This window comes from Pararge aegeria, chromosome 13, assembly GCF_905163445.1.
Source record: "Pararge aegeria chromosome 13, ilParAegt1.1, whole genome shotgun sequence".
Lineage (NCBI taxonomy): Eukaryota > Metazoa > Arthropoda > Insecta > Lepidoptera > Nymphalidae > Pararge > Pararge aegeria.
Genome location: NC_053192.1, coordinates 10829793 through 10853076, shown reverse-complemented (window position 1 = coordinate 10853076; position 23284 = coordinate 10829793). Strand labels below are relative to the sequence as shown.

The window sequence follows — 23284 nt, the reverse complement described above, 5'->3', positions numbered from 1 at the left end:
GAAACGTCAAGTCTGTCTGTGTGTAGTGACTCTACCACCGGTTCGGAAGGCAGATTCTACCGAGAAGAAGCCGGCAAGAAACTCAGCAATTGCTCTTTTCCAACATTAACAATTTACATTTTACATTTCAAAATTCATTTTTCTATCTTGTGAGAGATGAAAGTGGAGCCGGATGCTTCCAAGCAACCTTGTCATTAAGAAATTCATCAATTGTATAATAACCTCGCTGTAATAAATGTGTTTTAACACATTCTTTAAACTTATGCATTGTAAGTCCAAAATTACCTTCGGAATCATATTATAAAAGCGTATACTCAGTCCCACAAATGACTTCTGCACCTTTCGCAGACGATATGCAGATGTCACTAATTTATGACCATTTCTTGTAAGCCACTGGCAGAATGCTCTGTGGATTATTATTTTTCTGAACAGGTACTACTAATATTTACATTTTAGATTTTAAAAAAGGCAAGAGACGTATTGATTCCGTGGCGAAGTAAATTTATTACATAATTCAGCTCTCTGAACGAGCCTTAGTATTTATAATTTTCTAGTAAAGTAACCCTCAATGGCTTCTTTTAATATACCAAGAATTAGCTGTGAATAGATCTTTTGAAAGTTCAACCTGGCCATGAAATCATATTTTTACTTTGTACCACTTCAAAATGAGGTTCGGATCTGTAGAAAAGATAAATTGGATGGATGGGAATTTATTATTTACGAATTTTCTCTGGTCTGACCTTCAGCCGTGGCTAGTTACCACTCTACCGACAATGATGTGCCGCTGAGCGATTTAGCTATACGGTACGTTGTCGCGTAGAATGGGGCTTAATGCCGAGTAGGGGGTGATAACTATTGGTGAACGGTTGATATATGTCTAGGAATCTCCTCATCCTTAGATTAGGCGTTAGTTACTCAGGCATTGCTTTGTTAGACCTTAGTGAAAACGGGCACGGATCTCAAAAACTAAAAACTGGTTCGAATAATCTAATTGAGGGATGGTTTAAACAAAGAAAATTAAGAGAAATTCTAAAGAGCAAAGGATGAAAAAGTGTACAAAAAGAAATTTCCACTTAGAATCGCATTCAATAGATAGCGTTTCTAGGGTGATACGAAGTTCAGGGGTCATTTAGTAAAATATAAGAGTTTTCGAGATTTTAACCGACTTCAAAAAGGAGGAGGTTCTCAATTCGTCGGAATCTTTTTTTTTATGTATGTTACCCGATTACTCCAAGACGCCTGAAACGATTTCAATTTTTTTTTGTTTTAAAGAGAATACTCTCTAGGTGGTTCCATTTAAATTTTATCGAAATCGGTCGAGCTATTTTAAAAATCAACGGTAACCCAAAGTAGTAAATTTTTGCCTATAAAGTTACGCATTTGGCGTGCGCTGAGAAAAGTATCGATGATACATAAAAAATATGTAGGTACTACATGATTGAAGTACTCATTATTACCTGCAATAAAGTTTTTGGCTTTTTAGTTAATGGGTGTATGTTGAAGTCGGTTTTTTTTAATTTAATAATAATTATGTTGATACAACAGGATTTCATTTCCGAGCCAATGTAATGTGTGATTTTATTGTTGCAGTTTTCAAAACCTTTCTGCTTCTATGTCTCACTGAAACAGTGACCTCAGGTGTGAAACTCAAATATCACAATAGAACTGATCGCTTACATGGATCTTGCTCGTTATCGGACTTTACTAACAGGGCGTCGTGTTTATTATCTAATGAGGACTTATTGTGTACTGGAGGCTTTACAAGCGATTTGTTAATAGGTGTAAGGTAAGTTTAGTTTAATTGATTATAGTAAATTAAGTCTTAGCGCCACCTATCTTAATTTTGTATGTAATACTTAATTAAGATTTTTGACCAAGACGTAATTAAGCGATGTATTTACTTTTAGAATATTTAAAATGAAGTTAAAAAGAATCTTCCCACATTACGGGCACACACACAAACATTTTCAAATCCTGCGATATTGTTTGATTGTTTTTGATCTTTTCTACTACATAATTGTACTTTTTGGTTTCGCGAAAATTTAATGATAAATATTGGGTGTTATATATCACCTTTACTTATCAAAATTACATATAGAATACTAAAAATGTATATTATTAGTTCCGAGGGTCTTCAGAAACTAGACTGAACATGGACTGTAACGCATTGTAAACAAAATCCACATCTACAAATCAGAAATCCCCTCTAACTTACTTGCAAAAATATTCCTGTAATTGATTCACACATCTTGATATCGTTTGTGCCCTCGTAAATGTAAATTTGAACCCGGAAAAATGATCCCGGCGATTCGGAATGTTGATTTTACTAAGAAAATTCTCCAAGAAATTTAGCCCTTATTTTTAAGTATTTATAAAACAAAAAAAAGTCAATAGGCTTAAAACAGTGAATAAAAGATATTGTTTTCATTGTATTTATAATTTTTTGTAAAAATATAATAACAAAAGCGGCGGACGCCTTTGTTAGAATCAAAGAATAGATTTAAATAGAATGTAATTGTTTGATTCTTAGAATTCTTATTATCTGTAGTCTTCTTCTTGATCCCCCGTTACTACAAAGAACTTAACAGCCTTAAAACAGTGAAAGAAAGGATTTCTTTTAATATTAAAAAGAAGAAGATAATAACGAAGACGGCAGTACGCCTTTGTTAGAACCAAGATATAGATTTGAATAATTATATCGGGTACCATAGCCGATCATAGCAATGCAATTGAATGAATGATTTATGAATGATTTATTTATTTCTCCACATTACTTATAAGTGTAAGTACAATATAGTGTTGCTTACGGGCTATTTTGTTACACAGTTATAATGTTGGGACTGATGCTTGAACTAGGTAGAACCTGTATCTCAAGTCACCAGTCCCTTTCCCCAGGATAAAATAAACAAGGATGAATATAATATAGTTTAAGTAATGTTATAATCACAGTTATTCGGTAATATTAAAATTTAAGTAAGAGTAACTTTGTGTTAAATATTTTAAATAATGAATTCCTTTATTTTAACAGAAGATTTGAATTATGCAAAGATTTAGATTTATTACAACGAATAGTAATAATTTATTTTAAATTTTTATGTCTTATAAAATGTAGTTTATAGTTTTTCGTGCGTGTATGTTGTGTGTGTGTGTGGAGTGTGTTTTAGGCATAAAAAGCAGTATAAGAGCATTTTATGACAGAGCTCCTCCGTCGAAGTAGCTACTATAATTTCTGCCGCTAAGCAGCATTGTTGTAATACTGTGTTGCGGTCTAAAGGGCGTAATTGCCGGTGTTATTACAGGCACATGCGGCATGACACCTACGCAACTGAGGGACACAGGGCGGCATGTTACTAGACTTGCTCCTCGCATGCCGTGTGAAGCATTGGCGTGCATAGAGTGTATGCACAGGTTATGCAGATGATTTAAAATGAAAAAAATCTCCAGTACGAGTTATTGAAAACTTAAGGATAGGCATTGTCAAAGTTATAAAAAGCCTACCCTTAAGTATTTATAACTCGTACTGGAGATTTTCTTCATTTATATCATCTGCATTCCCTGTGCAAACCCTCTATGCACGCCACTGTTGTGAAGTATTGCTTTTTATAGTTGAAGATTTTCCACTTACCATCAGGTGGGACATCTGCTTGGTCCGTCAATAATTACTATGAAAAAAAATGCTGCGTGCGGACAGAAAGAAGCTCAGTCACAAAAAGCTTTACTATTCCTTTATCCTTTATTTATTTATTGTATGATTGATTCTTGGAATCGTATTCCTATTTTTCCTAGTTCTTGCCAATATCACACGTTACGACAAAGAAGTTAAAAGCCTTAAAAGAGTGAATAATATATGTTTTTTTTCATATTTATATTAAAATGTATCGGATGCCAGGAATTTTGTCTGCGTATAATTTCTAGGATACCCCGTGGGATTTGGTTTTCCTATGATACTTATGCCCAATTCCAGGGAGCAAACTAAAACAAAGCTAAAAGCATATTAGAGTCAAAACCCCGAGTTTCATGGATAAAATTTGAAAAAAGAATACGCCGCAGAATAAAATAAATACATCTGTAAGATCATAGAAAACCTACTACTCTTTCAAAATTTCAAACGTCCACGTTGAGCTCTGTTGGGAAAACAAGCGGTTTTTTTGAAAACCGAAGCAAACGCGGACAAAATCGCGGCCAACAGCTAGTAACATATAATAACCCAACAGGACCGGTATTTAAACAGAGTCAAATCACTTTTATCAATATTTGTGACATTGGGATGATGTTTGATTATGTGATTTTTATATATTTTTGTTATTTCAGGTACCAATTAATATCACATTTGAAGTTACTGGAGTGGCCTGGTTACTGTTTGAATGTGGGTCAACTACAAAGGCACTTTCCTCAGTTACGTACGCTGGAAATAAGCAATAGCAGCCATTTGAAAATTTTTAAGGGTTTCTTTGATTCATCGAGTAAAATTGAGGTAATCTATATATATAAAAGGCAAAGGTGACTGACTGACTGATTGATAGATCATATAAATGTACAGCTCAAACAGTGGCGTGCACTGAATATATGCACAAAAGCTTTGCATACCCTAAATTTTTTGGTATAACTCATAAACGCCAAGGATTGTTCCATTTTATGGCATCTTCCTTCTTTATGCATACCCTGGTCAAAAACCCTGTGCACGCCTCTGAGCTCTAACCACTTGACGGATCGGGCTAAAATTTTTCACACAGATACCAAATCAAAAGTTGAACTCAACGCGAGCGAAGCCGCGGGCAAAAGTTTTGTATATTATTATCATTATCATAATATCAACCCACCCACTACAGGGCACGGGTCTCCTCCCACAATGAGAAGGTGTTAAGGCCGTAGTCCATATATTGTAATGAATATTATCAAATAATTTAATTAAAAAATTATTTATTTTATTTAACCTTAACCGTTGAAGCAAGTGATTCTTTAATTGCTTAAAATGCACATAACTTAAAACAGTTAGAGGTGCATGCTGGGATTCGAACTTGGCCCACTTTGCTATCACCGCTCTTAGCTCTATGTAGTATTGCTCTTAATAAATCCTCAGTACCGGAGTTAGAAAATTGGTTCAGTTATTATGATAAACATACTATTAAACAATATGTTTAGCATAATAACACCTACAATAAACCGACCTCGTGTAAGGGCAGTATGGTGGGTTAATGCTTAAAGCCTGGTGATAGAGATCATGATGATGGCAGTCTAAGAAAGTGTCTAATATAGAAAGAATGGCACCCATGCTAATAAAAAAATTATCTACGCTTATTAATTTTTTTCAATAAATATAATAATATTAATTGAAAAAAATTGCTGTTAAAAATTCCAAAAAATATCGCAAGCAGGTCGGTATCGCCAAGATTGTTGCTTTCACCATTTCGTATATTACTGTTATTTAATTAAATTCTTGTGTGGTATTTAAAATGGAAAAAATATAAGGGACAAGCAAGAGATTTATTTCAGCTTGGGCTCCCGGATCCTTGGAAAACCTAAAAGGAATTTCAATATCCATTCGTTTCTCCATACCATTGAACGTATTTATGATTCCAAAACACTTCATGCCTTTATATACCCGCCTGTGCGAAATAGGTTTATATTTTTCGGGAGTTCGTATTATCGAAGTCCTATTTCGAAAAAGCATTTTTTTAATACCTATTAATGGCAGATATATTAAATCCATGCCCTGAATTTTTTATCATCATGATACTTAAATAAAATAAATATTAAAATCATTGTTGGATCGATAGAGTTTGATAAATAAGGTTTCATTAGATATGTTTTAGTTAAGAGACTGTCATGCCAATTATTAGATGTGCTATGAACGTAGTAAAATTACTTAATTTAATCTACCATCTGAAGATGTTAGAATCATTCGAATTTTTTAACATCTCATAAAAGCGAAGCATGCATGCATGAGTATAATGTTGATATTGACGTTACGAAAAGAAATATGAACGACACTGGCTACCAATAAATATTCAACTATTCCTTTCATTTTAGTCTGTCATATTTGTAGCATGTAGGAAGCTATTGTACTTCTTGTTACAGAAGATCTCAATGCATGGTTTAACTTTATTGTGGGAGGTGCCAGCAGACATGGTCGAAAAGATGACGCAGTTGAGAGTGTTAGATCTTCGCAACAATGTATTGAGGCATATGAAGTCGAACTTACTACGAGGGCCACCACAGCTGAAGATGGTTTATCTAGGAGGTGAGTTACTTGTTTAAGAATTTCCAAAGAAGTCCATTATATCTCCAATAGCAGGCTCCCTTTAGAAATGTTTATACTCCACCAAGGTCAATAATAAAGTAAAATTAAAATACATTGGCTTGTTATCTTATAATATTATTTAAAAGTTTTGTATTGTTGCTTTAATTTTTTTTAATTACTTTTAACATACTATTAACATACTATTAATTAGCTGCAATCTCACCTGGTGGTAAGTAATGATGCAGTCTTAGATGGTAACGGCTAACCTAACCTTTTAGGGGGCAGTTAGCGTGGCAGTTATATTCAATCCAAACCCCTAGTAGTTTCTACGCGACATTGTATTGTACCGCTAAATCGCTCATCCTTGTTAGTAGGGTGGAAGCTACGGCCAAAGCATCTTACCAGGCCAAACCAGAGAAAATTTAGAAATTATATATTTAGATTCGGTTGGGGGGTCTGAGACCACCCAGTTACTGTTGCGTAAGGTAGGACGACAAAATACGAAAACTAAAGCTATACGTATCTCTACACACGTGATTACATAATGTTGTCATTTAATTTCTCCAGGGAAATATTATACCTGTCTAATATATGTTACTACTTATTCAGTCTATTTCGGTTTGAATAAATACGAAATAACTCTGGACCTACCGGCAACACATTGACTGGAGCGAGAAGTTCTAGTTTACTTCGGCGTAATCGAACTCCGCCTTTCTGACAGTTTATCCGTTTGCCAGAGTGTTTTTACTTCGGAATTATTTTTGTCTGTCTGTCTTTTAAAACGGTCAAACTTGTTCAACTCGGTCCAGGCATTCCAAAGATTATATCCTTCGAATGGCTGGACCGAGTTTGAAATTAATAAAATTAAAATTTGAAAAAAATAGAAATTCCACAGGCAGATAGTGCATAGTGATAGCACAGCAGTTATATAGAGACTGGGGATAAGTACCATTTTTTTTTCTGTATTAATTGACTGACAAAACAGATGGTAGGTGGAAAACCATCGCTTTTAAACAGAGCAACACTTCACAGGCCATGCAAGAAACCCTTCCTGCAACGTGCGCATGTAATTACACAGCAGCCACGGCCTTAAGGCCGGAATACAGCATTGCTGCTTAGCGGCAGATATAAGCACATATATACTATAAACTTCCCCGGATGAGCTCTGTCTGAAAAATATTCTACAAACAAAATTACTTTCAGAAGTCTAAATATCTATTATAGTTGGTTCCATAAGCCCGCCAAACTCTTAAGAGCGTGGTGGGTATTACATCTATACTATACTAAGGGAGGGGCAACCCCCCAACAGGCGCTAAAAACGATGTCGATGATGCTAATAAATTAGCTTATTTTGACGAATTAATTGATGCACAGTGACGTCTTAATTGCAACAAAGCAATAATTGCCTATTTTGTTCAGTTACGATGCGTTGATAGATGGTTAAGAAATCGGCTTCATAACTTTTCTAAGTTTGCGTTCTAGGCAGTTAATTTATCACTTGCTTTAACGGATTAGGAAAACATCGTGAGGTAATATCTTCATGCCTGAGAGTTCTCCATAATGTTTTTAAAGTACTTCTCCAGTGTCTTCTCCAGTCTCCAGTATATTGATGTACTTCTTCTACAGTCTTGATTCTATTTTCCTGTTTAGCAAGAGTAGCTATAAACTATATCTCCTATAATGTAGTCCCGCTTTAAATAGCGCTTAGGGCGTTTTTCCTGCAAACAACTAAACCTTTCAAGAAATAATAAACTTTACACATGATTTCGCGATAAGAAACAAAGCTACAAAACAATAAAAAAAGACTTAAGACATTATTTGTTACGTAAAAATATAAACTAATAAACACAAAGGTAATAAAATACAATATAAACATTCTAACCCCTCTCTCTGAGATCTGGCTTTTCTATTGTTCCTCTGTATTACCTTAAACTTTTGAGTGGCACGTAGTAAAACAATGTTATTGTCCTACGTGTCCTGTTTCCCAGAAATCCGTAGCTCAACATGCTAACAACTAGACCCCAAGCACTTGATCTTTAAAACGGTAAAATTCTCGTTAAAAATATCGTTTTCAATAAATAATAATAACAATTGTCTTTATTTTGTCTCACTTACACCGGATTCTTATAATCTAAGGAACGGTAACAATTATGACCGTCCATCTCCGGGGTGGCTTAATACAAAAACACTAAAACATAGAAGATTTAAATTTTACAACTAATCAAAACAATTATATATACTACTATACAGTGGCGTGCATAGCCCTTGGACCCAGGGTATGCACAAGGTGTTCAGCACAAACATAAAGTAAAATTTATATTTTAGATATGTCGGTTTATATTCAAATTACTTTACGAAAGTTATATTTTTAATTGATTTAATACTATCGTCTATCTACTGCTAATTGAATAAAAGTACATACCCTGATTTACGTCACAAAATTATGACACACCATTCGGCAGCATTTTCTAAGCACACTGAAGATGATAATATTTTTTTCCAACATGTTTTTAGCGTCTTGATGAAAATTATTAATATTACAATATCCTTTATCATTTCAAACTTTACGTATATTGGACAATAAAACAAAAGGAAAGCAAAATAATCGATTGGTGTGTACAAAGCCGCTTAGTCAAGAATACCTAGTTTTCGTAAAATTTATTATTACACATACGTTTTACTTTATCACCTATTTTTGTGGATATTTGTAACATTGGTACACACCTTCCTTTGCGAATGATTTCTAATTTTACGATAAAGGGATAGAAATTAAAGTTGTCTCTAAGTACTTTTTCCAGGCACACTGAACCCAAACAAAGACCGCACGAATATGCTTTCATTATAAAATGAATGAATAAACTATAAAATAACGTTAACACATTAAACTATCACTACTCAAACTTTTATAAGTTGCTGTATTTATGCACGTTAACCTTTTATTTATCACCAACGCCATAGAGCATTGTTCAAAGGTAAACAATAATGGCGATTGAATATGCTAATGATAATATTGCAATCGAATTTAGTCAAAATATGTCTTTAATTTTTTTGTAAGTTTGGTACGAACGCTATTTTATTTTGATATGTCAACAATAAATATAAACAATAATTATTGTTAACTTTCTCACTTTCCAATAATTCCTGGAATACTTTTCATAAAAAAATCAAACACGTAATTGATTATCCACTTCCGTAAGCAGTGCTTATAGACACCTATACATAGAGAATTTATGAATGAAACTGTTCACACAAGACCGATGCTAATCTTGTAAGTACAAGCGCACGATTATAACATTACACGACACACACTACTAACTTGCACGCACACATCTAGCAGAACGATTCTTTCTTTGGGCGTGCTTATTTTATTTGATATTTCTATGCAACAGTAGATGGCGTCATATGTCGAGTGATTCATAATAATTGATTTACCCTGCAATCGATAACATGAGATTTAAATGATAATATAGGTATTTTTACGTGTTTTAAAAGGTAAATGTTTAGCATTTACGGTTAAAAATTAAAATACGAAGTAGAAAATTTTATTTTATAAGCTATACCTACGCCTCGCGCGCGCTGGTTGCGCTGTCGCCTGTCTAGCGACAATTGACCTAGAAGTTTGGCCGCTCATTACTAGATGGCGCTTTCATATATTTTTTACTTAGTGTTTTTTTAATTACAAAACTTTAATGGTCCTATCTGAAGGTTCTTTAAGACCCTGAGGGTAGGGTATGCACTGCTTATTTGCATATATGCAATGCACGCCACTGCTACTATATATATAATATAAATATACATAGTAGGTATAATGTATAATGTTTATTTAAGGTCAGTATATACTGTACAGTATAATGCGCCGCTATCTTTTACAATCTTAGATTACTTTCCTCAAGGGTGATTGCGTTAGCAATAAGACCACCTTTGTGTAAATTTATTATTTGTGTGGTTTCTCACGAATTAGGGTGTAATATATGTACGTTTTTCTGTCTTTTTAATGTCCAGAATATTTCATTCAAGTTATTTACGTTCTAATTACTTAGTTATGGTACCTACTTAAACTAGATAGGTACCATAACTAAGTAAAGAGTAAGTGTTCTAACTTGGAACACTTCTATACTATACACCCTGGAGATTAGACTGCTTTCTTTCAATTATAAACATAAATTACTAACTTATTTCTCTCCGAAAATAAAAGCGGCAAGAAGGTGTTTTTTCATTTCACAGAAATACTTATCGTGTATCTTTCATCTTTGGAATTCGGCCCTTTTTTTACCACCGTTGACCTTTTTTTAATTTTATAGAGTAGTGGTAAATAATATTGCTGTTCTAAGAAAGAATATTACAAAGCTCAAAGAGATTTTTAAGGAGGGAGGAAGGTTGGTCAAAAATGTTTTTTTTTTAAATTTACAGCCCCTAGGCCTGAAATTACGTTTAGTTTTTCGCAAATGTTTTAAAAAGTCGTTCAATGCACGTGCGTAATTGACACGCATATTTCCCCCCCTTGTATCGAAATGCGCTAGTATACTTAACTAATAACTAATAATCGAAAATACTACAAGTTGTTACATGTAGTCCCGATTCATATCGATTAATATTAATATTACCAAATAGCAATCATACTAAATTAGGTAATGGTGAATAAACAGATGATATTGGAGTATTTCTCGATAGAGATGCTTTAATCTAATTAAACGATCGTATAGCTTCAATGCGTAGGTTTGGCCACCTCACTGAAACAACATTAATTACCTAGATTAGTAATATAAACCTCGTCAATTTAAGTGCCTCAGTGGCTTACTAACTTTTTCGTTAATTTTGTGGATAGCATAATCGACTACAGTTTCCTGCCAAAATATTCTCAGTCTAGCATGGATTTAAAAAAATGTTTGTTCCCTCTGTGTCTCGTAGAGCACGTGAAGCCTTCGGTTCCAGTCAGTGGCGTGCATTTCCCTAAAAATGTTGGATCGGTCGTATATATCGGGGTGTCAGAGGTAAATCATAATAGTACTTTATGTATCAAGTATGGTAACATTGAATTATATTCTTCCAATTTTAAAGTATTTCCAGAAATTGGATGAATATTGAAATCGTGTTCTGGGAGCAACCTGTATATGCCTATGTGCCGCTTGACAGTTGGCGGTGGGATTGCATTATATGATGCGGTATCTCGACCTGCTGGCGGCGTATTTGTTCACCTACCCGCTTAAATTTTAAAATTTTGTATAACATTAGAGGATTGTGCAATGTCCATACAAACTCAATGTCCTATCTACTTATGATTGTAAGAAATAAATAAAAAATAACAAAAAAATATAGTCGATTAGACTCGTGAGCTAGAAGCGATCGCGCTATGGAAGCCGACAGTGTAACAAGTACCTTATGTACCTACCATACGCGTAATATGACGATTTTCATCACACTTGCGAGGATAAAAACGGGAAAATTTAAAAACGTTCTCAGAAAATTCCTGACTCTTTATTTTGTATGAAAGTTTCGTAGGTCGCTCTCTAAATTTTGATTGAAACGAGTCACTTACTTATGATTCGTGCTTCGATTATTATTCCCGGTGGAGTGAAATCCACTATCGCTCTGCTTTTTACGATAAATATATTAATATAAATATTAATAGCGTTAATGCCGCGACGGTTTTTTTGTCGCGCGCAAAGGTGAACCGACATACGGCCAGCATCTTTCGCTGCATACAGACTAATAAAATAAAGGAAATATTTTCGTAAACAGGTTTAAAACATAACTATTTATGAAATGTAAATACAATAATGAGTAATTGTAAAGTCAACATCTACTGAGGATGGTCCGCTTTCATTGAATTATGAATTAAGCTTTATTTGCTATAGTCTGCGAATAGCAGGAGAATCCGTATGGTGCAATTAATTTATAATTTCTTCAATCTTTATACTCCGCACCAAACAGATCTTCGGCAATGTACCCTCTACGCATGTTTCGTGCATCAGTGGCAGTAGCGTGCATAGAGGGTATGCACAGGATATGCAGATCATATAAAATGAAGAAAATCTCCAGTACAATATTGTATAAAAAACTTAAGAATAGGCATTGTAAGAGTTATAAAAATCCTTAAGTATTTATAACTCGTACTGGAGATTTTCTTCATTTTATATCGTATGTAGGTATACCCTGTGCATAACCTCTATGCATGCTACACTGTCCTCATGAATATGATAATTGTTAAAACAATTACTGACCAACATAAAACAGTTATACACCATACACGTTCGCCTGCTTTTCGGAGAGTATAGCAAATAAAGTTTAATTTTCATAATATACCATAGAATTCCGCAAAGTAACGCCTGCTTCAATCCAATAAGGATAAATGATTATTACCAAACACAACTATCATTTCTCTGTAGATAACAAATGGGACTGCAGCGATGGCGGTTTGGACTGGCTGGCAATGGAGAATGAGAATGGCACGGTGAGGAAGAAATTAGCAGATTATTACCAGCTTGTGTGCCATCAACAGTTATATAGAGGAAAACCATTGTATAAGGTCATGGAAATCATACGTGTAAGTAAGTTGTTTTAAATATTAGTTATCACCTTTTTTTTTGTTCCACTACAAGATAGCCCTAGACTGCAATCTTACCTGATGGTATTGTGGATGATGCTGTCTAAGATGGTAGCGAGCTAACCTGTGAGTGAGTATGCCAGTTATATTTAAACCATACCCTTAATCGGTCATCTTACCGGAACGCTAAATAGCTCAGTTGCACCCCTTTGTCGGTAACTAGCCACGACCGAAGCCTCCCACCAGAGTAATTTCAGAAATTTCCTCTGCAGGGAATATAACCCGGAACCTGTACCTCCAGCTTAAAAGCTTAGTTGTTGCAAGTAGTTTCTTGCTCTTCATTTCTTTTATTAATTTATTCATGAGACACACCAGTTTTTCGCGCATTCATTGTAACAAAATTGATTCAAAATTAAACTGTGTTAGAATTACAAATACAAACCATTATTATCTCCGGTCAAAAAAACTAAAATAAATGTATAGTTTAACTTGCACTTAAGCACTGCCTACCCTAAATAAGAAAAAAAAAAAAGAGTACTTATGTTCACGCATTAGAAGTTATACTTCTTTGGCGTATGGATAAAAAATAACTAAAATGCAGTAGTGATTAACGATAAATATTAAAATTTATTTTAACGTAATAATATTTATTTATCCACACTGTACCAGTACTGTTACGAAACACGTGTTCTAAATATAAAAATACTAGAATATACAACTTGAACATAGTTATCGATTTTCATGCCACCTAGAACTAAATTTACGATGTAGAATTCAGGTGACGGTGTGCGCGCGCATCGTAAAAATTCACTCTCATCATTTTTCTGCATCGCCCCGAAAGAAGTATAACTTCAAAAACTAATTTCTCATTCTCCACCAAATTGCCTGCTATTAATACGGATACAATTTCTGATATTATGTAAAATTTCCCCGATTTCTGTCATGTTAACCCTAAAATGCTAGATTTAGAAATTATAGATGTAAAATAGTCGTGAATCCGTTCCGTTATAGGTTGTACACAATTTTTAAAGCAGAGATTTCTTAGCTGTGTGCCGTTTCCAATTCTATGCATAGGGTGGGACGGTTTCAAGTCGATTTCCTTCAAATCTTCATAGATTAGTTTTTAGTACGATGGTGATTTAAATATGAAGAAATCTGTAAAATTTCCGTGAATTTATCATAAGGTGTGTTAACTAGCCGCGAAGCCTCCAAAACTGATTACTCGTTACATATTTTTTTATCTAAGACAAACTAGAAAATGTAACGTAATGCGGCTTTTTTGATAGATAATTATGACCAATTGTGAGATAACGTACGACTAATTATGTGTCTCATAAATTTTGGTATTTAAGTTTTATTGCCGTCGTTGCATCAACTAGTATGATAAAGTTAATGCAATAGATATTGGATAGAAGTAGGAGGATTATTTGCGATATTCCATGATATATTATGAAAAATTAAGCTTATTGCTATAGTATTCCGCTAAAAGCAAGATAACCTGTATAGTGTAATTTATAATTTATTCAATCCACACCAAACAAATATTCGGCAATGCACCCTCTACGAACTTTTCGCTCCGACACCGGAGGATTTTTAGAAGTTGTAAACTTTAAATATTATAATTTTGAAGCAACAACAATTGTTCTTTGTGGAGGTCTAAGAATAAGGTTTTAGGTAAGACATACAGGCAAATTCAAAAGAAAATGATATTTGTATCATCACCTGCTCTTTTATCAGCAAGTGTAAACGTATCTCAAATAACTCCACTTTATTTTTAATTTGGTGCACTATTTCAGTGCAATTTATCTTCTATCTCTCTATATCTATACTTCTATACCCACTTTAATATTATAAAGAGATTTGTGAGATTCTCGGGGGTAATCTCTAGATCTACTGAGCCCATTTTGAAAATTCTTTCACCTATATAAAGCTACATCGTTTGCCATAAGCCATATATTAACCTGTAAACTGAAAATAACTTTCCTTTATAGTCTGATTTGCAAAGTAAGTCAAAGAAAAAACGGTCCAACGAAAACGCTTCTTGAACGTTGCGATGAGAGGTATATGATTGAGTTCTAGAGAAAAGTAGTCTATCTTGATAATGCCTACAACAAAGTCAGCGACAGCATATGTATCAATTTTATATTTAAGTAACAAAAATATTTTTTTATATAAATAAAATATATCTTTAAACTTTTGGTCATGTTTATTGGTCATGTTGTCAAAATGATAAGTGCTTATAAAAAATACTTTTACTTTGGCTTTGGTATTTCATTTGGCCGAATGGGTAATATCATACCGTGCTCCATGTCGTAATCTTTTGAGTGTGACTAATTCTATTGGGAACTCCTGAAGGACCAATTTTTTGGTACCAAATAATAACATTACATCTAATATTACATCTAGTATCTGCAGAAGTTTTGAACATTAAAAATAAACAACATTTATTCATTTGTAACCTGGTTATATAGCCAAATTAGTTTGTAGGCGTTTAAGAAGCTCTCTTGCTGCTCATTATTTTTATTAGGACAAATATTACTTATTTAGGTTGTGGGTTGGGAAAGGTTGTATCGAAATGTTATTGTATCAAAAGTATTGTGAACGCCCGTTGTACCATACACATTCCCGATTCCCGCGTTATTTTTAAATCGCGTAAATTTTGTTGTTTAAATATTTTTAATATTTGGAGTTAATTTAAGATGCTTTGAAAAAAAATAATCCAACATAACTTTTATAGATAGATTACATTATTTGTTTTTTAATGTATACGAAATAGTAGTTTATTCATCACGCACGGGTTTTTTTTCAGAATGTGAATGGTTCAGACCAAGCGTGGATTTATAAAGTTATGGATAATCCTTTTCAAGAAGAAAAAGAGGAAGATTATTATTAAATGGATCTTATTTGAATTGTGTTAAAGCTCATATTTGCCTGCAGTTCTTTAGTTAAAAAAAGTCAGAAGTAGGATAAGATAGTACGATACAGTTAAACATTGTATCGTCTAAGTAAAATTGACCTAATGACACCCGTTTTAAAAATTTAATATTTTAGTACTTGAAAACGATTCCTCCATTGTGACAGCGCAACTGCAGAGACGAGTAAGGATTTCTTCTGCTGCACTTATCGTACGATTGCTTCGTGGTGGCTTTTTGGAAACTCATTGTGAACATCCTTACTCTGTGGTTATAATACCAACACGTTTTTACAGACAGTGAAAGAGACATGCCCTGATATGTGTGCATGTGCAATGACTCACGTGGTTTCCGACGCAAAAGGAGCAATCATTCCACTGATTACCGCCAACTGCACTGATAAAGCTCTGGAGAGTCCACCGGCCTCGCTCCCTCCTAGTACTACTACGCTGCGCCTTGAACGGAACAAGGTACATGGTATGCTATTATATTTCTTTTTTTTTTCTTTGGCCGATTTTATTTTAGTATTTTGCAATTTGCAGTTATTTTTATTTATTGCATTTTTTTATGATATTAATTATTATATTTATTATTTTATATTATTTAGATAATGTTAATAATAAATGAATATGAAAAATGTACCTTCTTCGAATTTTCGATAGAAGTAACTTTTTCATTTTTTTCTATTGTCCAAATATTTTCTATATCGTGTACAACATTTAGTCAGAAATGCTGTAGAAAAACTTAAAAAGTGTAAGGGCATTCCTTATTTAGCAGCACTCAGCACTTATGCCGCTGTTGTTTAATTGATACGATTTACTTATACCGTTCGTATCTATTCTAATAGTTGACCTATACTGACAATAAAAATGAAGAGTTTGTCCATAAGTTTGATTGTTCGAACGTCCAAAACTTTGGAACTTGCATTCGGTAGCTCAATTCTTATTCTTCTGAAAAGTGGGGCTACACGGTGGTTCGTAGGGTAGCGAAAGTAAAGAATAAGTTAAGGTTATCTATTCGCAGGGATTCGCTTGTTACATATTATAATTACCTATACATTTTGAAGCCACATGATAAAACATAATTTACTTCAATGTTTGCGGTGGGTTTCATAAAGTCATGGATAACTTTAATAACTTTATAATCACTGAAATTTGTATATGGAGAAGTTGTCTTAATTAAAAAGAGGATTCACGATAGTCAGCGAGAAATGTAGGTATATGAGTGTTACTTTGTCTCACATTTGACATTCCTACACCAGTATCGTTAAGTTAAGTTAAGTTTAGATTTGACTATCATTATTTTTTATTTTTTATTATTTTTTTATTAACGATAGGCCAGCGTTTGATGACAATCATGCCCGTTAGAAAGCAATGATGAGGTCTAAGTTGGAGCACGCTTGCCTAGAAAAAGCCTATTCACTCTAGCCTTGAAGGTACTCAAATTATACGTGGCAGGAAACACAGTTGCCGGGAGGGCGTTCCACATCTTAGCGGCACGTATCAGAAACGTGGATAAAAAACATTTCGTGCGTGTTGATGGAATATCAACCACATAAGGATGCCACCGCTCACGGTGTCTCGCTGTTCTGTGGTAGAACGGGGAAGGGGGAACAAGATTGTGAAGTTCCTGAGCATACTCACCGAAGTATATCCGGTAAAAAACCGATAAACAGGCAACATTGCGTCGGTGCTGGAGACTATGTAGTTTCGCCTGCGTTAACGAATCGTCGCCTATAATTCTCCTGGCGCGACGATCCACCGAATCTAAAGCTTCAAGCTGGTACTTGGCAGAGCCACCCCACAGGTGACTACAGTACTCCATGCTTGTTCGCACTTAAGCCTGGTACAGTGCGAGGCGTTGACCTGGCGTGAAGTACCGCCTAACCTTATTGAGGATACCAAGTTTTTTAGCTACCACTTTGGATTTAGATTCGATGCACTTTCCAAAATGGAGATTGGATGAGATGTTGACACCCAAGAGCTCAATATTTAGAGGAGATATGGAATAAGATTTTAGGTAAGGTGGATTGGACTAAAAGCAACAATCTAAAGTTTTACGTAAGGTTTTAGTGTCGATTTGAATTTCGAATTGAAACTCGATAATATTCGAAACTTTTGATCTGATCTTTTGATGCGTCGTCCTATCGCACATTTTTCCTACCGACTGCGCCAAATAGTTACCTGTAGACTGTTGACTTCCTTTCGGGTGGACTAAGGTCGATCCCCGGTACGCACTTGTGACTTTACAGTGTTATGTACGTTATAATAATATAAATATAAAAACTAAAATGAATATAAAACAATATGTGATAAACGACAGTATTATATGTTCGATACGTGAATTTCAAGTGTAGCGAATGTTATGGTGTATGTAACATTAGCTATTTTTCGTTACGAACGCTTCTTATCTATCCTGGGTGTAGGAATGTGGTGTGTTAGAAGATATTCAGAAATTTCTAATTTTGATCACAATAAATTTTAAAAAGAATAGATTTTTTCAGGGTGTTCGCATCCCTTTAGTTCCATTTTTACTAAAATCGGGATAACTTAGTACGAGAAAGTTATAACTGATAACACAAACAAATTTATTAAACACAATTAATGATGTCTACGTAGGTCATACTTTTTATAATTATTATAACGAGAGAACTTCGCCAATTAATTTTAATTTTATGAACATTGATGTTTCAAACTTCAAACAGGGAACTTTAACAGACGATGAAGTTTCGTTAGGATCAAGTTTTACAAAAGGTAAACTTCGTCAATTTGTTTTTTGAAGCAAACAGACATATCATGACGTCATAATTATTACACGACTGCCCAAAAACGGTCTGTAATATTTCCTGGCTATATTATGTTTGTTGTATACAAAAAAGCTGAGCTGTGATCAATATACAACCTTAGATCACGCGAATCTCTCCGTGAAATATTTCAAGAAATAGGTAGGTATACTTACAGTAGCTTAGCAATATTTTTATAACAATTTAATTTTTGCAAAAGAAAACATTAATGTATATAAAAAAAAAGTAGATACAAACAATCGACTTGGTACTAGAAACTGTCATAAATTAGTGATATCAGCACATCGTCTGAGGAAAGTGCAGAAAGCCTTTCTGAGGCTGCGTATATGTTTTTATAACAAACATATTTAATACATCGAGGTTACTATACTATTGATGAATTTCTTAATGACAACTGGAATCAACCACTCCGCTTTCATCTTTCACAAGATAGAACAATGATTGTGAAATTGTAAAATTATGTTAGAAAATAGCCACTGCTGAGTTTCTTGCCGGCTTGTTCTCGGTAGATCTGCCTTCCAAACTGGTGGCAGAGTCACTACAAACAGACATACTTGACGTTACAAAAGTGCTTATATTAGGCCTATTTGAAATAAATGAATTTTGAATTGAATTGGATTGTATATGAGTTTCTTTCTTCCAGCATCATTCCTAAATATATGATGGATGTTTTACAAAAAAAAAAACAATATAGCGCTTTTTTCTAATATTGATATTAAAGCAGTGGTCGGTCGTTAATCTTTTTTAATGATTTGTAAATATTTAAAGGTTTCGAGTCAAAATTAAGATGAGTCATCATCATGTCAACCCATTACCGGCCCACTACGGAGGACGACTTTTTGTTATTTAGCAGTAGTAGATGTAGAGCCTTTTGTGGCATGGTCGCGTCGCAATTTTGCAACATGGCCTGGCCGAGATACTCGGCTTCCTCCTCCACCGGGTTTCCGAGTGCCGACAACCACGCCTGCACCAGTGCTGCCTCCAACAGGACCTCGTGCCGTCCAGTCGTTTGACGGCCCATCGCGGGCTGTCCCCAGGCAAAAATAGATTTAATTATTATGATCTGAATTATTATTTAATTATTGATATGGATATCATAATTATTACTATTTACACTAATAATAAAAAAAAAATATATTCTTCCACTAAATCCCAGTATAAAATACATTGTTTGAATTATTTTTAAATAGAAAAGAAAAAATATTGGAATCTTTAAATCAAATCTAGTCAAAAAAGGTCTCCGACCACATCGGAGGAAAACAGACGCTCCATGATATAAAAGATCACTACCACCATTCTTATTTCTGCCGTCAAGTATCATTGCCGTGTTTCCGTTATAAGGCGTCGTTGCCGATGTAATTACAGGCGCATGAGGTTTATGAATAGTTAATGGACACAGTTCAGTTTGATTGGATGATTAATCAATTGACTGAAACCATTTGTTTTCTTGACGTAAAAATCCCTTGTCCGGCTCCGAGATGGAAGATATCTTCGACTGAAATACTTCCCAGAAGACGTTACAGATAATAAATACATTTTGATTCAAAAATGCTAATGAATCGATGATATTATTCTTGAAATAAATATACATTGTTTTGTTATAAATCCTGAGTATTTTTGCTGTGCACGTGGTTTTCTTCGGAAAACAATTAGCTAGGTGCTTCACTACCAAATGCAAATGGTTTACACCAGTCTCCTTGGGGAATCCTCTACTGTTCACAGTAGGTACGCTTTAACTGGGGTGACCCCACAACGCTTTAACTTAGAGAGTTGCTTAAATAAACAACTGAATTCATTCAGTTGTTTATTTAAGCAACCCGTGGGGTGTGCAAATCGTTACAAGTACGAATACCTATATCTAGCAGCAAATGTCCATAAGACCTAAGCACGACGATGGCTTTCAACCAATAAACTAATCATCTATTTCGGATTATAATAAAAACAATATTAAAACATTTTCCATTTTCGAAATCTTTAAGACTTATCACCAAATAAATTCCCGTTCTCGTTGAAACTTATTGATAAAAATAATCTATATAATATAACTTTTTAGAGAAATTTTCGTTAAAAAATAGAAAACCATTCATCAAATTCTATTGGTGATTGAATACTTATTATTTAGAGATATTCGAAGTCGTATATTTCAATCACTTTATCCTAAACTTTCTTATTTCCGACATATTTTCCTTTTTCCCGCAGCTGTTTTTGTCGACTTTCCTGGTGCAACGGTGAGCGAAGTGAATTTAAGTCTCGCGTAAGGAGGTCTCGCGTTTTGAAGTAAATAAAAACAGATAAAAAAATAAAAATTATGATTTACTTATATAAAGGGTCGCAGCAGGGTGCAGAAGGCCATGTTGCAATGTTAAGACTAATATGAATTTATTAGTCTAAGTATTACATTATTAATTATTATAATATTAAAACTAAAACTATTAACTATGCTCGGCCGATTTGTGGCACGAGCTCACTAGCCTAAAGTTACAATAAATTCCCATAGGAAGCGTGGTAAAAAAGGGTATCGCATCACGATTCAAAGCTAGGCTCCGGAATTTGCTGCGCCGACGTAACTTGAACATGATGCGATACGGCCACTTCTTGGCAGGCATACCTACTATCCCCCTACGTATCAATTTTATTGTTTTTTAATATATATAATTGAAAGATTGTTTAAATGATAAGACATGTAAGAAAAAATGGAGTTAACTTTAACTTTTGTTTCGGTACCGGGAACCCGCTTATAAGAGCAATTGATTAGCAAGTATGCAGAATACTCTATTACATGAGGTGTACACGTGTGCCCAAGAATATATAGAGATTGACGTCAGTTGTAGAATGTACCTATACGTTACAGAATAGAAAATAAAACCTGCAGTGCGAGGCGGACTTGCGCAACGAGGGTCCCGTAGATTGGAAGGAAACATACGGTTATTTGGTTGTATATTTCACATATTCTATTTTTTTTTTTACATTTTTTATACAAATCCCGGGGAATCGTTAGTTTTACTGGGATTTAAAGTAGTTATTCAACTTAATCTATGCTAAATATCAGTTAAATTGGTTGGTTAGTTAGGGCTCGAAGGCCGGACAAGAAAACAAACACACTTTCGCAACAATAATATTTATTTAAGTGCTCTGATCTACACTAGGAGGAAATGTCTGAATAAATATTATTACTTAATTTAAAAAAAAATGATCAAAATACTCAGTTTAAATAGTCAATTTGTTATCTTTTGAGAAAAGTAAATTGCGAGATATCTTTGGAATTTTTTTTATTTATTCGCATAAAGCTGACACCATTCAATCAGGAATACGGTCAAAAATCCCACAGGATTATTAAAATAGCATTTTTTACTATGCAAGGCTTAAATGGTCTTCCTGAAATTTTGCTTAAAACCCCAAAAGTAATGCAGACGAAGTCCCAGATTACAGTTAGTTAACAATGAAGTGTGATCTCTGCTTCAAAATTAAAAGTTCATAACATTAGTGGCTGCTTCTGTCAGTCTGACAAAATTGTATAAATATGTACGTTCTTTACCATTCTTGTAACAGAACCCTAAAAAGGGAGGTTACCAAACAAACACATGTAAACGTCCATCAAAACAGCCCCTAAACTACTTATCATATAAAAAGCTTCTAACAGGTCAATTGTTTTCAAAAGAAAGCTGCGAATAGGCCTGGTTATATAAAATCGAATTTTTGAACGGACTACAAATACTGTATCTGTATATATTTCTTGAACGTACACATGTGTTTGGTCGGCTGTAATTCTTTGAAATAAAATCATCATCATCAGCATGCGTCTCCTGCCAGGTTTAGGCTATAGTCCATCACCACGATGGCCAACTGCGGATTGGTCGACTTTACATGCCGTTATGGAGAACTGTCAGGCATGCAGGTTTCCTCACGCTGAACTCCGAATATACCTGAGGATCGAACTCGGTACCCCTAAAGCTTAGTCTATCCTTACCTTACCCTTACCTACAAGGATATCATCGGTTCTTGCCTATATATTAAGAATAATTTTTAACCCCCGACGCAAACACGACGGGATGGGTGGTATATTCGGAGATCACAAAATGGCGATTTTTTTTTTCACAACTTTCTCATTTATTATCAGAGTTTTCCCCGCCGGGTTTTTTAAAATTTTTATTTTAAATATATCATCTGGTGCACGTTATCCATTTAACTTTGCAGTGGATTTGGTTTGTGATCAAGACTTTATTTGGTGACTACAAATACACTGCTCTAATTAGTCCAAAGGTTTACACGTGTAACGTATCAACCTATACATGATTGTTTGTTAAGTGAAATTGGAGAGGTCCTGTATCAGCATTCTGTAGTTTATTGTTTGTAGGGATGTTTGTAGATATTAAATTACGCTGTTATGAACAATATAAACAAATTAAATTTACTTCACACGTTAATTAAACACTGATTAATGATAGTGATTTATTTATTTGGGGAAACATTATATATTTAGATAAGAATCATTAGGAATCATATAATCTAATGATGTTTACAGTTACTAAACTATGTTCAATATAATTAATGTTTACTACACCAGTATTAAAAAAATTAAAGATTAAAGCATTTAGAAATCTGGAAGCAGTTGATCAAATTACTATTTAAAAATATTTATGGAATTTAAAACGCCGCGTTACCGTACTGTGCCGCTAACACTAGATATAGGATGCTTCCAACCAACATACTAATTTAATTTTGGTTATATGTTTTTGGTTTATATTTTTTAACATTGAATAGTACACATTAGATTAGACAAATTA

At 34.1% G+C, this 23284-nt stretch overlaps 2 protein-coding genes across 2 annotated transcripts in view; one reads left to right on the top strand and one right to left on the bottom strand.

Annotated features, from left to right (window-relative positions):
- The window catches only part of LOC120628657, a 473143-nt gene that overhangs the window by 33639 nt on the left and 416220 nt on the right, over positions 1–23284 (bottom strand). The window lies entirely within an intron of this gene.
- The window catches only part of LOC120628658 (protein singed wings 2), a 32138-nt gene that overhangs the window by 5425 nt on the left and 3429 nt on the right, over positions 1–23284 (top strand). The window contains exons 2-6 of the mRNA XM_039897206.1: positions 1591–1786; positions 4312–4474; positions 6079–6241; positions 12628–12785; positions 15994–16167. Of these exons, the coding sequence (XP_039753140.1) occupies positions 1591–1786; positions 4312–4474; positions 6079–6241; positions 12628–12785; positions 15994–16167 (854 nt within the window). The remainder of the gene's footprint in view (positions 1–1590; positions 1787–4311; positions 4475–6078; positions 6242–12627; positions 12786–15993; positions 16168–23284) is intronic.